The sequence below is a fragment of the Salmo salar genome, chromosome 18, assembly GCF_965601325.2.
Source record: "Salmo salar chromosome 18, fSalSal1, whole genome shotgun sequence".
Taxonomy (NCBI): Eukaryota; Metazoa; Chordata; class Actinopteri; order Salmoniformes; family Salmonidae; genus Salmo; species Salmo salar.
The window spans coordinates 77,936,318-77,954,947 of NC_138308.1; the positions used below are offsets into that span (position 1 = coordinate 77,936,318).

General features: G+C 43.3%; 1 protein-coding gene and 1 long non-coding RNA gene across 2 annotated transcripts in view; both read right to left on the reverse strand.

Annotated features, from left to right (window-relative positions):
* Window positions 1-18,630, reverse strand: part of LOC123728738 (dedicator of cytokinesis protein 11-like) — a 145,341-nt gene that overhangs the window by 41,523 nt on the left and 85,188 nt on the right. The window contains 1 exon segment of the mRNA XM_045701398.2: window positions 16,333-16,548. Within this exon segment, the coding sequence (XP_045557354.2) occupies window positions 16,333-16,548 (216 nt within the window).
* On the reverse strand, window positions 1,733-7,838 carry LOC123728739 (uncharacterized). The gene is made up of 2 exons (XR_006760486.2): window positions 2,353-7,838; window positions 1,733-2,222 (listed from the first exon to the last, which is right to left on the reverse strand). It is a non-coding gene; the product is annotated as an uncharacterized LOC123728739 (long non-coding RNA).

The window sequence follows — 18,630 nt, forward strand, 5'->3', positions numbered from 1 at the left end:
ACATGCTTTGCTTGCTGTTTGGGGTTTTAGGCTGGGTTTCTGTACAGCACTTTGAGATATCAGCTGATGTACGAAGGGCTATATAAAAATACATTTGATTTGATTTGATTATTCGCAAATGGAAGAAACACAAAAGAACTGTCAATCTCCCTCGCCTGGGGCTCCATGCAAGATCTCACCTCGTGGAGTTGCAATGATCATGAGAACGGTGAGGAATCAGTCCAAAACTACACGGGAGGATCTTGTCAATGATCTCAAGGCAGCTGGGACCATAGTCACCAAGAAAACAATTGGTAACACACTACGCCGTGAAGGACTGAAATCCTGCAGTGCTCACAAGGTCCCCCTGCTCAAGAAAGCACAGATACATGCCCGTCTGAAGTTTGCCAATGAACATCTGAATGATTCAGAGGACAACTGGGTGAAAGTGTGGTGGTCAGATGAGACCAAAATGGAGCTATTTGGCATCAACTCAACTTGCCGTGTTTGGAGGAGGAGGAATGCTGCCTATGACCCCAAGAACACCATCCCCACCGTCAAACATGGAGGTGGAAACATTATGCTTTGGGGGTGTTTTTCTGCTAAGGGGACTGGACAACTTCACCGCATCAAAGGGACGATGGACGGGGCCATGTACCATCAAATCTTGGGTGAGAACCTCCTTCCCTCAGCCAGGGCATTGAAAATGGGTCGTGGATGGGTATTCCAGCATGGCAATGACCCAAAAGACACGGCCAAGGCAACAAAGGAGTGGCTCAAGAAGAAGCACATTAAGGTCCTGGAGTGGCCTAGCCAGTCTCCAGACCTTAATCCCATAGAAAATCTGTGGAGGGAGCTGAAGGTTCGAGTTGACAAACGTCAGCCTCGAAACCTTAATGACTTGGAGAAGATCTGCAAGGAGGAGTGGGACAAAATCCCTCCTTAGATGTGTGCAAACCTGGTGGCCAACTACAAGAAACGTCTGACCTCTGTGATTGCCAACAAGGGTTTTGCAACCAAGTACTAAGTCATGTTTTGCAGATGGGTCAAATACTTATTTCCCTCACTAAAATGCAAATCATTTTATAACATTTTTGACATGCGTTTTTCTGTATTTTTTTGTTGTTATTCTGTCTCTCACTGTTCAAATAAATCTACCATTAAAATGATAGACTGATCATTTCCTTGTCAGTGGGCAAACGTACCAAATCAGCAGGGGTTCAAATACTTTTTTCCCCTCACTGTATGCATAGTCACTTTAACTATACATTCATGTACATACTACCTCAATTGGCCCGACCAACAAGTGCTCCCGCACATTGGCTAACCGGGCTATCTGCATTGTGTCCCACCACCCGCCAACCCCTCTTTTTACGCTACGGCTACTCTCTGTTCATCATATATGCAGTCACTTTAACCATACCTACATACTACCTCAATAAGCCTGACTAACTGGTGTCTGTATATAGCCTTGCTACTGTTATTTTCAAATGTCTTTTTACTGTTTTATTTCTTTACTTACACACACACACACACACACACACACCTTTTTCCCGCACTATTGGTTAGAGCCTGTAAGTAAGCATTTCACTGTAAGGTCTACACCTGTTGTATTCGACGCACGTGACAAATAAACTTTGATTTGATTACCAGCCATGGTGAACAATATGATATGTTAAAAATACATGTTTTGTCATTTGGATATTCATGAGTGAGTGTATTTTAATCACCACAAACTACATTTTAAACCAGCCTTGGTTTAGTCACTCATTTAATTTTGCTGTACAGAACAAACATTAGCAAAGCAAAAATAAGCCATAATGAATACATTCCATATTTAAATGCATCTCATCTAGTTGAAGTGCTGCAATGTGAAAGCAACTCTGTGTGCAAGTCCTCGTTGGTCATTGCCTGCCTCAGCTATGGGCACATCTGCTCGATCCTGATCTTCCATTGGAGGATCAGGACAGCAATGCTGCTTCAGGCAGTTGTGCAGCACAGCTGTAGCAATGATCACCTTGCAGCATCTTCTTAGCTTGAAACAAAGTGTATTGCGTAAACACTGGAATACATTTTTCCATACTCCAAACATATGCTCGACCATCCCTCTCGTCCGGATATGAGCTCGGTTGCATCATTGCTGCTCAGCTGCTGTGGGATTTATGTATGGAGTGAATAAAAAGTTACTCTGACCATATCCACTGTCACCAAGTAGTAGTCCACTATGTTGTCCTCTCTGAGACCTAGCACACAATGAAGAGTTGAGAAAAATCCTTCAATCATGAGTTGCACCTTTCCAACGGGCAACAATGTTTGAAAACTCTAAATTAGGAGAGCATACACCCTGAACATTGATGGAAGACCAGTTCTTACGGTTCCTGTGCTCCTCAGCATCAGGAGTTGATGGACACTTGATGGGAACATGACATCCATCTATACAGCCAATCACTCCTGGGAAGTGCCCATATTCATAGAATTGCACTTTATAGTTGTCTTGGCCAGCAGCATCAGGAAACTTGATGTAAACACTCCTCAGTTCACAAATGACCCTGCAGACTGAACTACTCCACACACACACACACACACACACACACACACAAATCACCAGTTTCACAATGAAAGGTTCCAGATGCCAAAAACCTCAAAGTGATCAGAACTTGGGTAAAGGCCTTCCTCTTTGAGACAGAGAGGAAAGTCTAGGCTCAAGAAAGATATTATCTCCAGTGCATTTTATTTGTACATACGACAGTGGTCTCAAAAAGCTATTTCATCAAAGTAATTTAATGGATTACTCCTATCCATCCTCCTAAGTACTCGTCTGCACTATTGATGCACTATTGTAAAGTGGTTGTTCCACTGGATATTTAAGGTGAATGCACCAATTTGTAAGTCGCTCTGGATAAGAGCGTCTGCTAAATGACTTAAATGTAAATGTCTGGCTGCCCTCTGTAGTGCATGTTGGTCTTCATTTAGATATTCAAAATAGTCCCTGCTCCCTCACAAACAGTACTAAGCAGAAGTTAAACCTGTCTCTTTGAAGGATTAATTTAAGATTCAATTTAGTCCTAGAGTAGCTCTAATCCTCCCTCTTGCAATCAGCATTGTTTAATCTAGAACAGGCTAAATCTATGACTATTTTAAAATAAGTCTGTGCAAGTCGCTTTGAGTTAAGACAGCTCAAACAGGCATTTTAGTCTGGGACTAGGCTTCAGCCTTGTCTGTGAAACCAGCCCTTAATTCCTAAATGCCTCACCGCCAGTCCACTATATCATATTGTGGGAAATGGCATCAATTAGAAAGGATAGCTGAGTGTTTGTGTGTGTGTGTGTGTGTGTTCCCTCCAAGACTGACGGTTATTTGGGAGAATTCCTGTTTACTCCAACCCCCTTCCTCCCAGTGCTCCCGGCGTTCCTTGACTAATTTGTTTCCCAGAGTATTCTGGCCCGAACATGACAACATGTAAGAGGAGTTGGCTAGAGCACACACAGATCTGGACCAGGCTACCTTCCCAGGCCATTTGAATACATATCTCTAAAAAAGGTCAGTGGCTGGAAGTCTCAGTTCCCCATATTTACATACAGTATGGTATTAGATTCCTCTATAGCATGGCTCTCCAACACAGTTCCTAAAGAACTTCCCTCCTGTAGGTTTTCACTCCAAACCCAGTTGTAATCAAAATTATTCAGCTTATCAACAAACTAATTATTAGAATCAGGTGAGTTAGATTAGCGTTGGAGTGAAAACCTACAGGACGGTAGGTCTCCAGGAACAGGGTTGGAGAGCCCTGAACTAGTGTGTTCAGAACTGTACACATTTCCATAAATATCAGATTCCTCTTCAGCGCATGTTCAGAACTGAACATATTTACATGCATATCAGATTCCTCTACAGCGCAAGTTCAGAACTGTACAAATTTTCCAAATATAGAAGAGTCCTTAATAGCGCAACTTCAGCACAGCACACAGACTTTGAAAGACAGTTAAAGCAAAGTGCTGAGATATCCAGTGCTGATTGCAACATGTATGTGGTTGGTGTTGAATCAAGCATAAACTATTTCGAGAATTCTACACCGATACAAACCCAGAAAACATATGTACACGTTGAAATATAGTGAGCTCCAAAAGTATTGGGAGAGTGGCACACTTTTTATAGTTTTTTTGTTGATTATTTTGTGCCCAATAGAAATTAATGATAAATAATGAATTATGTCATTTTGGAGTCACTTTTATTGTAAATAAGAATACAATATGTTTCTAAACACTTCTACATTAATGTGGATTTTTGGGGGGGTATGATATTTGTGCATCTAACTTTCTCATCATTATTCACGATTCATTCAGGATTATCTGTAATCATGGTAGCATCCACCTTAATGTAGCATCCACACAGGAGGTCCAGTACTTGGAAGAAATTAAATCTACTTTCACATCTAGGTCACTGGGAAAACATATTGGTTTGTGTCCAAAAAGGCACCCTATTCCCTATATAGTGCACTAACTTTGACTTTGGCCCTGGCCTGACATCTGGGACGCAGGCATTAAAGAAAAGAGACAAACAAGAGGTTTGCATGAGGCCACCATGGTAAAGTAGTTATATTTACTTACAATGAAGTTCTAGGACTTAGAAGTATGAGTCTGTGTTTACAGTTACTGTTTAGTTGTCAGTGTATGAGGAAGCCCAGACCAACTCTTTGGCTGTGTCTGAAATGGCACCCTACTCCCTATGGGCTCTGGTCAAAAGTTGTGCACTCTATAGGGAATAGAGTACCCACTTGATATGCAGCCTGTGTGTTTAAGCAGTGTATTAGGAAGCCCAGACCAATTATATGACGACCGACCGACCGACATGAAAGAATGCCGCTGCAATGGATAGCTGCTGTTTTACAGGCTCCTGACCAATTCTGCAAAAAAAATTCACGCTGATCTTTACTTTTTTGGTACATAATGTTTCCACCATCGTATCCTATGACCAAAAAGAACTTCTGGACATCAGAACAGCGATCACTAACTTCGATTTGGATGAAGATCTTTACTTCAACAAGTCAGAGGCGTAGCACATACTGTACTGCTCACACCGGACCGGGCCCATCTCCCTGAGACTCAGAAAAGAAAAAGGCGGCAGAGAGGGCGATGTACGGGCACCCTGATGAAACTACGTCGGTGAGTACATACTGTAAACCGCCTGTACCCTCTGTTCTATTGGTAAACGTACAATCACTGGAGAACAAACTGGACGAGCTCTGTTTGAGACTATCCTATAAGGGGGACCCTGAAGATTTGTAATATTCTATGTTTCTCAGAGTCGTGGCTGAACAAGTACAAGGTTTTTCTATGCATCGACAGAACAGCAGCGTCGGATAAGCTCAAGGGGGAGGTGTGTGTGTCTCTCTGTTAACAACAGCTGGTGCCCAATCTCTAATATTAAGGAAGTCTCTAGGTTCTTCTCACGTGAGTTAGAATACCTCATGATAAGTTGCTGACCATAATATTTTCCATAGCTGTCTATTTACCATCACAAACCGATGCTAGCAGTAAGACCGCATTCAACGAGCTGCATAGGACCATAAGCAAACAAGAAAATGCTCATCCAGACGCGGCGCTCTTGGTGGCCGGTGATTTTAATCCAGGAAAACTGAAATTCGTATTACCTAATTTCTACCAGCTTGTCACCTATGTAACTAAAGGCGAAAAAAATCTTACTCCAAACACAGAAAAAGCATAGAAAGCTCTCTCTCGTCCTCCATTTTGCAAATTTGACCATAACTCTATACACCTGATTCCTGCTTACAAGCAAAAACTCAAACAGGAAGTACCAGTGACGCGCTCAATATGGAAGTGGTCCGACGAAGCAGATGCTAAGCTACAGGACTGTTTCACTAGCACAGACTGGAATAGAACCAAAAAATTTGATCATATTACTCCAGTGCTAGCCTCCCTACACTGGCTTCCTGTTAAGGCAAGGGCTGATTTCAAGGTTTTACTGCTAACCTACAAAGCATTACATGGGCTTGCTCCTACCTTTCTTTCCGATTTGGTCCTGCCGTACATACCTACACGTACGCTACGGTCACAAGACGCAGGCCTCCTAATTGTCCCTAGAATTTCTAAGCAAACGGCTGGAGGTAGGGCTTTCTCCTATAGAGCTCCATTTTTATGGAATGGTCTGCCTACCAATGTGAGAGACGCAGACTCAGTCTCAACCTTTAAGTCTTTCCTGAAGACTTATCTCTTCAGTAGGTCCTATGATTAAGTATAGTCTGGCCCAGGAGTGTGAAGGTGAACGGAAAGGCTGGAGCAACGAACCGCCCTTGCTGTCTCTGCCTTGCCGGTTCCCCTCTTTCCACTGGGATTCTCTGCCTCTAACCCTTTTACAGGGGCTGAGTCACTGGCTTACTGGTGTTCTTCCATGCCGTCCATGGGAGGGGTGCGTCACTTGAGTGGGTTGAGTCACTGACGTGGTCTTCCTGTCTGGGTTGGCGCCCCCCCCTTGGGTTGTGCCATGGCGGAGATCGTTGTGGGCTATACTCGGCCTTGTCTTAGGACGGTAAGTTGGTGGTTGGAGACATCCCTCTAGTGGTGTGGGGGCTGTGCTTTGGCAAAGTGGGTGGGGTTATATCCTGCCTGTTTGGCCCTGTCCGGGGGTATCATCGGATGGGGCCACAGTGTCTTTTGATCCCTCCTGTCTCAGCCTCCAGTATTTATGCTGCAGTAGTTTATGTGTCGGGGGGCTAGGGTCAGTCTGTTACATCTGGAGTATTTCTCTTGTCTTATCCGGTGTCCTGTGTGAATTTAAATATGCTCTCTCTAATTCTCTCTCTCTCTTTCTGTCTTTCTCTCGGAGGACCTGAGCCCTAGGACCATGCCTCAGGACTACCTGGTATGATGACTCCTTGCTGTCCCCAGTCCACCTGGCCGTGCTGCTGCTCCAGTTTCAACTGTTCTGCCTGCGGCTATGGAACCCTGACCTGTTCACCGGACGTGCTTGTTGCACCCTCGACAACTACTATGATTATTATTATTTGACCATGCTGGTCATTTATGAACATTTTAACATTTTAACATCTTGACCATGTTCTGTTATAATATCCACCCTGCACAGCCAGAAGAGGACTGGCCACCCCTCATAGCCTGGTTCCTCTCTAGGTTTCTTCCTAGGTTTTTGGCCTTTCTAGGGAGTTTTTCCTAGGGAGTTTTTCCTAGCCACCGTGCTTCTTTCACATGCTTTGCTTGCTGTTTGGGGTTTTAGGCTGGGTTTCTGTACAGCACTTTGAGATATCAGCTGATGTACGAAGGGCTATATAAAAATACATTTGATTTGATTTGATTATTCGCAAATGGAAGAAACACAAAAGAACTGTCAATCTCCCTCGCCTGGGGCTCCATGCAAGATCTCACCTCGTGGAGTTGCAATGATCATGAGAACGGTGAGGAATCAGTCCAAAACTACACGGGAGGATCTTGTCAATGATCTCAAGGCAGCTGGGACCATAGTCACCAAGAAAACAATTGGTAACACACTACGCCGTGAAGGACTGAAATCCTGCAGTGCTCACAAGGTCCCCCTGCTCAAGAAAGCACAGATACATGCCCGTCTGAAGTTTGCCAATGAACATCTGAATGATTCAGAGGACAACTGGGTGAAAGTGTGGTGGTCAGATGAGACCAAAATGGAGCTATTTGGCATCAACTCAACTTGCCGTGTTTGGAGGAGGAGGAATGCTGCCTATGACCCCAAGAACACCATCCCCACCGTCAAACATGGAGGTGGAAACATTATGCTTTGGGGGTGTTTTTCTGCTAAGGGGACTGGACAACTTCACCGCATCAAAGGGACGATGGACGGGGCCATGTACCATCAAATCTTGGGTGAGAACCTCCTTCCCTCAGCCAGGGCATTGAAAATGGGTCGTGGATGGGTATTCCAGCATGGCAATGACCCAAAAGACACGGCCAAGGCAACAAAGGAGTGGCTCAAGAAGAAGCACATTAAGGTCCTGGAGTGGCCTAGCCAGTCTCCAGACCTTAATCCCATAGAAAATCTGTGGAGGGAGCTGAAGGTTCGAGTTGACAAACGTCAGCCTCGAAACCTTAATGACTTGGAGAAGATCTGCAAGGAGGAGTGGGACAAAATCCCTCCTTAGATGTGTGCAAACCTGGTGGCCAACTACAAGAAACGTCTGACCTCTGTGATTGCCAACAAGGGTTTTGCAACCAAGTACTAAGTCATGTTTTGCAGATGGGTCAAATACTTATTTCCCTCACTAAAATGCAAATCATTTTATAACATTTTTGACATGCGTTTTTCTGTATTTTTTTGTTGTTATTCTGTCTCTCACTGTTCAAATAAATCTACCATTAAAATGATAGACTGATCATTTCCTTGTCAGTGGGCAAACGTACCAAATCAGCAGGGGTTCAAATACTTTTTTCCCCTCACTGTATGCATAGTCACTTTAACTATACATTCATGTACATACTACCTCAATTGGCCCGACCAACAAGTGCTCCCGCACATTGGCTAACCGGGCTATCTGCATTGTGTCCCACCACCCGCCAACCCCTCTTTTTACGCTACGGCTACTCTCTGTTCATCATATATGCAGTCACTTTAACCATACCTACATACTACCTCAATAAGCCTGACTAACTGGTGTCTGTATATAGCCTTGCTACTGTTATTTTCAAATGTCTTTTTACTGTTTTATTTCTTTACTTACACACACACACACACACACACACACCTTTTTCCCGCACTATTGGTTAGAGCCTGTAAGTAAGCATTTCACTGTAAGGTCTACACCTGTTGTATTCGACGCACGTGACAAATAAACTTTGATTTGATTACCAGCCATGGTGAACAATATGATATGTTAAAAATACATGTTTTGTCATTTGGATATTCATGAGTGAGTGTATTTTAATCACCACAAACTACATTTTAAACCAGCCTTGGTTTAGTCACTCATTTAATTTTGCTGTACAGAACAAACATTAGCAAAGCAAAAATAAGCCATAATGAATACATTCCATATTTAAATGCATCTCATCTAGTTGAAGTGCTGCAATGTGAAAGCAACTCTGTGTGCAAGTCCTCGTTGGTCATTGCCTGCCTCAGCTATGGGCACATCTGCTCGATCCTGATCTTCCATTGGAGGATCAGGACAGCAATGCTGCTTCAGGCAGTTGTGCAGCACAGCTGTAGCAATGATCACCTTGCAGCATCTTCTTAGCTTGAAACAAAGTGTATTGCGTAAACACTGGAATACATTTTTCCATACTCCAAACATATGCTCGACCATCCCTCTCGTCCGGATATGAGCTCGGTTGCATCATTGCTGCTCAGCTGCTGTGGGATTTATGTATGGAGTGAATAAAAAGTTACTCTGACCATATCCACTGTCACCAAGTAGTAGTCCACTATGTTGTCCTCTCTGAGACCTAGCACACAATGAAGAGTTGAGAAAAATCCTTCAATCATGAGTTGCACCTTTCCAACGGGCAACAATGTTTGAAAACTCTAAATTAGGAGAGCATACACCCTGAACATTGATGGAAGACCAGTTCTTACGGTTCCTGTGCTCCTCAGCATCAGGAGTTGATGGACACTTGATGGGAACATGACATCCATCTATACAGCCAATCACTCCTGGGAAGTGCCCATATTCATAGAATTGCACTTTATAGTTGTCTTGGCCAGCAGCATCAGGAAACTTGATGTAAACACTCCTCAGTTCACAAATGACCCTGCAGACTGAACTACTCCACACACACACACACACACACACACACACACACAAATCACCAGTTTCACAATGAAAGGTTCCAGATGCCAAAAACCTCAAAGTGATCAGAACTTGGGTAAAGGCCTTCCTCTTTGAGACAGAGAGGAAAGTCTAGGCTCAAGAAAGATATTATCTCCAGTGCATTTTATTTGTACATACGACAGTGGTCTCAAAAAGCTATTTCATCAAAGTAATTTAATGGATTACTCCTATCCATCCTCCTAAGTACTCGTCTGCACTATTGATGCACTATTGTAAAGTGGTTGTTCCACTGGATATTTAAGGTGAATGCACCAATTTGTAAGTCGCTCTGGATAAGAGCGTCTGCTAAATGACTTAAATGTAAATGTCTGGCTGCCCTCTGTAGTGCATGTTGGTCTTCATTTAGATATTCAAAATAGTCCCTGCTCCCTCACAAACAGTACTAAGCAGAAGTTAAACCTGTCTCTTTGAAGGATTAATTTAAGATTCAATTTAGTCCTAGAGTAGCTCTAATCCTCCCTCTTGCAATCAGCATTGTTTAATCTAGAACAGGCTAAATCTATGACTATTTTAAAATAAGTCTGTGCAAGTCGCTTTGAGTTAAGACAGCTCAAACAGGCATTTTAGTCTGGGACTAGGCTTCAGCCTTGTCTGTGAAACCAGCCCTTAATTCCTAAATGCCTCACCGCCAGTCCACTATATCATATTGTGGGAAATGGCATCAATTAGAAAGGATAGCTGAGTGTTTGTGTGTGTGTGTGTGTGTGTTCCCTCCAAGACTGACGGTTATTTGGGAGAATTCCTGTTTACTCCAACCCCCTTCCTCCCAGTGCTCCCGGCGTTCCTTGACTAATTTGTTTCCCAGAGTATTCTGGCCCGAACATGACAACATGTAAGAGGAGTTGGCTAGAGCACACACAGATCTGGACCAGGCTACCTTCCCAGGCCATTTGAATACATATCTCTAAAAAAGGTCAGTGGCTGGAAGTCTCAGTTCCCCATATTTACATACAGTATGGTATTAGATTCCTCTATAGCATGGCTCTCCAACACAGTTCCTAAAGAACTTCCCTCCTGTAGGTTTTCACTCCAAACCCAGTTGTAATCAAAATTATTCAGCTTATCAACAAACTAATTATTAGAATCAGGTGAGTTAGATTAGCGTTGGAGTGAAAACCTACAGGACGGTAGGTCTCCAGGAACAGGGTTGGAGAGCCCTGAACTAGTGTGTTCAGAACTGTACACATTTCCATAAATATCAGATTCCTCTTCAGCGCATGTTCAGAACTGAACATATTTACATGCATATCAGATTCCTCTACAGCGCAAGTTCAGAACTGTACAAATTTTCCAAATATAGAAGAGTCCTTAATAGCGCAACTTCAGCACAGCACACAGACTTTGAAAGACAGTTAAAGCAAAGTGCTGAGATATCCAGTGCTGATTGCAACATGTATGTGGTTGGTGTTGAATCAAGCATAAACTATTTCGAGAATTCTACACCGATACAAACCCAGAAAACATATGTACACGTTGAAATATAGTGAGCTCCAAAAGTATTGGGAGAGTGGCACACTTTTTATAGTTTTTTTGTTGATTATTTTGTGCCCAATAGAAATTAATGATAAATAATGAATTATGTCATTTTGGAGTCACTTTTATTGTAAATAAGAATACAATATGTTTCTAAACACTTCTACATTAATGTGGATTTTTGGGGGGGTATGATATTTGTGCATCTAACTTTCTCATCATTATTCACGATTCATTCAGGATTATCTGTAATCATGGTAGCATCCACCTTAATGTAGCATCCACACAGGAGGTCCAGTACTTGGAAGAAATTAAATCTACTTTCACATCTAGGTCACTGGGAAAACATATTGGTTTGTGTCCAAAAAGGCACCCTATTCCCTATATAGTGCACTAACTTTGACTTTGGCCCTGGCCTGACATCTGGGACGCAGGCATTAAAGAAAAGAGACAAACAAGAGGTTTGCATGAGGCCACCATGGTAAAGTAGTTATATTTACTTACAATGAAGTTCTAGGACTTAGAAGTATGAGTCTGTGTTTACAGTTACTGTTTAGTTGTCAGTGTATGAGGAAGCCCAGACCAACTCTTTGGCTGTGTCTGAAATGGCACCCTACTCCCTATGGGCTCTGGTCAAAAGTTGTGCACTCTATAGGGAATAGAGTACCCACTTGATATGCAGCCTGTGTGTTTAAGCAGTGTATTAGGAAGCCCAGACCAATTATATGACGACCGACCGACCGACATGAAAGAATGCCGCTGCAATGGATAGCTGCTGTTTTACAGGCTCCTGACCAATTCTGCAAAAAAAATTCACGCTGATCTTTACTTTTTTGGTACATAATGTTTCCACCATCGTATCCTATGACCAAAAATAACTTCTGGACATCAGAACAGCGATCACTAACTTCGATTTGGATGAAGATCTTTACTTCAACAAGTCAGAGGCGTAGCACATACTGTACTGCTCACACCGGACCGGGCCCATCTCCCTGAGACTCAGAAAAGAAAAAGGCGGCAGAGAGGGCGATGTACGGGCACCCTGATGAAACTACGTCGGTGAGTACATACTGTAAACCGCCTGTACCCTCTGTTCTATTGGTAAACGTACAATCACTGGAGAACAAACTGGACGAGCTCTGTTTGAGACTATCCTATAAGGGGGACCCTGAAGATTTGTAATATTCTATGTTTCTCAGAGTCGTGGCTGAACAAGTACAAGGTTTTTCTATGCATCGACAGAACAGCAGCGTCGGATAAGCTCAAGGGGGAGGTGTGTGTGTCTCTCTGTTAACAACAGCTGGTGCCCAATCTCTAATATTAAGGAAGTCTCTAGGTTCTTCTCACGTGAGTTAGAATACCTCATGATAAGTTGCTGACCATAATATTTTCCATAGCTGTCTATTTACCATCACAAACCGATGCTAGCAGTAAGACCGCATTCAACGAGCTGCATAGGACCATAAGCAAACAAGAAAATGCTCATCCAGACGCGGCGCTCTTGGTGGCCCGTGATTTTAATCCAGGAAAACTGAAATTCGTATTACCTAATTTCTACCAGCTTGTCACCTATGTAACTAAAGGCGAAAAAAATCTTACTCCAAACACAGAAAAAGCATAGAAAGCTCTCTCTCGTCCTCCATTTTGCAAATTTGACCATAACTCTATACACCTGATTCCTGCTTACAAGCAAAAACTCAAACAGGAAGTACCAGTGACGCGCTCAATATGGAAGTGGTCCGACGAAGCAGATGCTAAGCTACAGGACTGTTTCACTAGCACAGACTGGAATAGAACCAAAAAATTTGATCATATTACTCCAGTGCTAGCCTCCCTACACTGGCTTCCTGTTAAGGCAAGGGCTGATTTCAAGGTTTTACTGCTAACCTACAAAGCATTACATGGGCTTGCTCCTACCTTTCTTTCCGATTTGGTCCTGCCGTACATACCTACACGTACGCTACGGTCACAAGACGCAGGCCTCCTAATTGTCCCTAGAATTTCTAAGCAAACGGCTGGAGGTAGGGCTTTCTCCTATAGAGCTCCATTTTTATGGAATGGTCTGCCTACCAATGTGAGAGACGCAGACTCAGTCTCAACCTTTAAGTCTTTCCTGAAGACTTATCTCTTCAGTAGGTCCTATGATTAAGTATAGTCTGGCCCAGGAGTGTGAAGGTGAACGGAAAGGCTGGAGCAACGAACCGCCCTTGCTGTCTCTGCCTTGCCGGTTCCCCTCTTTCCACTGGGATTCTCTGCCTCTAACCCTTTTACAGGGGCTGAGTCACTGGCTTACTGGTGTTCTTCCATGCCGTCCATGGGAGGGGTGCGTCACTTGAGTGGGTTGAGTCACTGACGTGGTCTTCCTGTCTGGGTTGGCGCCCCCCCCTTGGGTTGTGCCATGGCGGAGATCGTTGTGGGCTATACTCGGCCTTGTCTTAGGACGGTAAGTTGGTGGTTGGAGACATCCCTCTAGTGGTGTGGGGGCTGTGCTTTGGCAAAGTGGGTGGGGTTATATCCTGCCTGTTTGGCCCTGTCCGGGGGTATCATCGGATGGGGCCACAGTGTCTTTTGATCCCTCCTGTCTCAGCCTCCAGTATTTATGCTGCAGTAGTTTATGTGTCGGGGGGCTAGGGTCAGTCTGTTACATCTGGAGTATTTCTCTTGTCTTATCCGGTGTCCTGTGTGAATTTAAATATGCTCTCTCTAATTCTCTCTCTCTCTTTCTGTCTTTCTCTCGGAGGACCTGAGCCCTAGGACCATGCCTCAGGACTACCTGGTATGATGACTCCTTGCTGTCCCCAGTCCACCTGGCCGTGCTGCTCCTCCAGTTTCAACTGTTCTGCATATGGAACCCTGACCTGTTCACCGGACGTGCTTGTTGCACCCTCGACAACTACTATGATTTTTATTATTCCTAGGGAGTTTTTCCTAGCCACCGTGCTTCTTTCACATGCATTGCTTGCTGTTTGGGGTTTTAGACTGGGTTTCTGTACAGCACTTTGAGATATCAGCTGATGTACGAAGGGCTATATAAATAAATTTGATTTGATTTGAATATGTTCTGGGATTCATCCGATGGCATTGAGTAGTTAACCACATCAGTTACGGGCTTCATTAATAAGTGCATCGACGACGTCATCCCCACAGTGCATTCGGAAAGTATTCAGACCATTTCCCTTTTTCCACATTTTGGTACGTTACAGCCTTATTATGAAATGGATGAAATAAAAATCTACACACAATACCTGATAATGAGAAAGAAAAAACAGGTTTTTAGAATTTTTTGCCAATTTATAAAAAATGTACATAAAAGTATTCAGACCCTTTGCTATGAGACTCGAAAATGAGCTCAGGTGATTCCTGTTTCCATTAGTCATCCTTGAGATATTTCTACAACTCGATTGGAGTCCACCTGTGGTAAATTCAATTGATTGGACATGATTTGGAAAGGCACACACCTGTCTATATATGGTCCAACAGTTGACAGTGCATGTCAGAGCAAAAGCCAAGCCATGAGGATGAAGGAATTGTCCGTAGAGCTCCGAGACAGGATTGTGTCGAGGCACAGATCTGGGGAAGGATAGCAAAACATTTCTGCAGCAGTTGAAGGTCCCCAAGAACACAGTGGCCTCCATCATTCTAAAATGGAAGAAATGTTTTACCAAGACTCTTCCTAGAACTGGCCACCCGGCAAAACTGAGCAATCAGGTGAGAATGGCCTTGGTCAGGGAGGTGAGCAAGAAGCCGATGGTCACTCTGACAGAGCTCCAGAGTTCCTCTTTGGAGATGGGAGAATCTTCCAAAAGGACAACCATCTCTGCAGCACTCCACCAAATCAGGCATTTATGGTAGAGTGGCCAGATGGAAGCCACTCAGTAAAAGGCACATGAAAGCCCGCTTGGAGTTTGCCAAAAGGCACCTAAAGGACTCTCATACCATGAGTAAACAATATGTTCTGGTCTGATGGAACCAAGATTCAACTTATTGGCCTGAATGCCAAGCATCATGTCTGGCACCATGCTGGTTAAGTGTGCCTTGAATTCTAAATAAAATCACTGACAGTATCACCAGCAAAGCACTCCCACACCATCCCACCTCCTCCTCCATGGTTCACAGTGGGAACCACACATACGGAGATCATCTGTTCACCTCCTCTGTGTCTCACAAAGACACGGCAGTTGGAACCAAAAATCTCAAATTTGTACTCATCAGACCAAAGGACAGATTTCCACCGGTCTAATGTCCATTGCTTGTGTTTCTTGGCCCAAGCAAGTCTCTTCTTGTTATTGGCGTCCTTTAGTAGTGGTTTCTTTGCAGCATTCGACCATGAAGGCCTGATTCACACAGTCTCCTCTGAACAGTTCATGTTGAGATGTGTCTGCTACTTGAACTCTGTGAAGCATTTACTTGGCCTGCAATCTGAGGTGCAGATAACTCTAATGAAATTATCCTCTGCAGTAGAGGTAACTCTGGGTCTTCTTGTCCTGTGGCGGACCTCATGAGAGCCAGTTACATCATAGCGCTTGATGGTTTTTGCGACTTGAAATGTTCCAGATTGACTGACCTTCATGTCTTAAAGTAATGATGGACTGTCGTTTCTCTGTGCTTATTTGAGGTGTTCTTGCCATAATATGGACTTTGTCTTTTACCAAATAGGGCTATCTTCTGTATACCAGCCCTACCTTGTCACAACACAACTGATTGACTGAAACGCATTAAGAAGGAAATACATTCCACAAAGGCACACATGTTAACTGAAATGCATTCCATTTGACTACCTCATGAAGCTGATTGAGAGAATGCCAAGAATGTGCAAAGCTGTCATCAAGGCAAAGGGTGGTTGCTTTGAAGAATCTCAAATATAAAATATATTTTTATTTATTTAAAACTTTTCTGGTTACTACAGGATTCCATATGTGTTATATCATAGTTTTGATATGTTCACTATTTTTCTACAATGTAGAAAATAGTAAAAATAAAGAAAAACCATTGAATGAGTAGGTGTGTCAAAACTTTTGACTGGTACTGTACATGTTTCTGTACATAATTGACTGTACCTCAGAGAGGTCTCCGTTCTTGACGTGTGCCCGGGCCATGCTATCCAGCCAGGTGCGTCGCAGCTCGGGGGTGGAGGCGTAGGAGTGAGCCAGGCTGTACTGCAGGTCCATCAGCATCTCTGGGTCCTTCTCATGCTCCCTCATTTGGGCTGTGGCCATCAGCACCGTCCGGATACGCTTGGTCAGTCCCTTCACCTCCCCAGGGAACGCTGTCGACTACACGCACACAAACACACACAAAGCACAGCGCAGCCTGAAGGTTACTGGTAACCATTCTGTACTAGGGAGTGTGCTAATTTATTCATCCTCAAATAAACATAACTGGAACAGTACAGACAGTTGGTAATTTACAAAACATTAGCAGAACACATTTCCCATCCTTCACAGTGGATCTGCATCTGAGTAATTTAGCAGGTACTCGTATCTAGTAAGACTTAAGTGTATTCACAGGCAAAGTCAGAAAGCATCCTGGTCATCTGCTCGACTCAAGACTGTCTTAGCCCAATGAGCTAAAGCCTCGGCATTAGGCTAGCTCTGGGAGCTAACACGCGTCTTAACCACCTCAGATATATTTACATTTCAAGCTATTACAGACTGCAGCAAGACCTTGATACCTTACACGTCTTATGAAAAAATCTCCCTTTCCAAGCCGCATATCCTACTCCAAGACAACAGTCTGGTGAATATCTGACCGGGGAACAAACAAAAGTATCACTCATTAAAAGAGCACAGCCAAGGCAGTATATACAGTGCATTCAGAAAGTATTCAGAGCCTTTGACTTTTTCCACATTTTGTTAATTTACAGCCTTATCCTCTATGGGCTAGGCGGGACGAATTCGTCCCACCTACGTAACAGCCACTTGAAGCCTGTGGCGCGATTTTCAAAACCTTAAAAATCCTATTACTTCAATTTCTCAAACATATGACTATTTTACAGCTATTTAAAGACAAGACTCTCGTTAATCTAACCACACTGTCCGATTTCAAAAAGGCTTTACAACGAAAGCAAAACATTAGATTATGTCAGCAGAGTACCAAGACAGAAATAATCAGACACCCATTTTTCAAGCTAGCATATAATGTCACAAAAACCCAGAAGACAGCTAAATGCAACACTAACCTTTGATGATCTTCATCAGATGACAACCCTAGGACATTATGTTATACAATACATGCATGTTTTGTTCAATCAAGTTCATATTTATATCAAAAACCAGCTTTTTACATTAGCATGTGACGTTCAGAACTAGCATACCCCCCGCAAACTTCCGGGGAATTCGCTAACATTTTACTAAATTACTCACGATAAACGTTCACAAAAAGCATAACAATTATTTTAAGAATTATAGATACAGACCTCCTCTATGCACTCGATATGTCCGATTTTAAAATAGCTTTTTGGTGAAAGCACATCTTGCAATATTCTAAGTACATAGCCCAGGCATCACGGGCTAGCTATTTAGACACCCGGTAAGTTTAGCACTCACCATAATCATATTTACTATTATAAAAGTTTGATTACCATTTGTTGTCTTCGTCAGAATGCACTCCCAGGACTGCTACTTCAATAACAAATGTTGGTTTGGTCCAAAATAATCCATCGTTATATATCCGAATAGCGGCGTTTTGTTCGTGCGTTCCAGACACTATCCGAAATGGTAAAGAAGGGTCGTGCGCATGGCGCAATTCGTGACAAAAAAATTCTAAATATTCCATTACCGTACTTCGAAGCATGTCAACCGCTGTTTAAAAATCAATTTTTATGCCATTTTTCTCGTAGAAAAGCGATAATATTCCGACCGGGAATCTCCTTTTCGGCAAACAGAGGGAAAAAAAAATCACAAAGACGGGGGCGGTCAGGTCACGCGCCTAAGCCCAGAGTCCCTTGATCGGCCACTTGAGAAAGGCGATAATGTGTTTCAGCCTGGGGCTGGGATGACGACATTCAGGTTTTTCCCGGGCTCTGAGCGCCTATGGACGACGTAGGAAGTGTCACGTTAGAGCAGAGATCCTTAGTAAAAGATAAGAGATGGCAAAGAAGTTCCAGAAATGGTCAGACAGGCCACTTCCGGTAAAGGAATCTCTCAGGTTTTGACCTGCCATTTGAGTTCTGTTATACTCACAGACACCATTCAAACAGTTTTAGAAACTTTAGGGTGTTTTCTATCCATATGTAATAAGTATATGCATATTCTAGTTACTGGGTAGGAGTGGTAACCAGATTAAATCGGGTACGTTTTTTATCCAGCCGTGTCAATACTGCCCCCTAGCCCTAACAGGATTATACTAAAATGGAT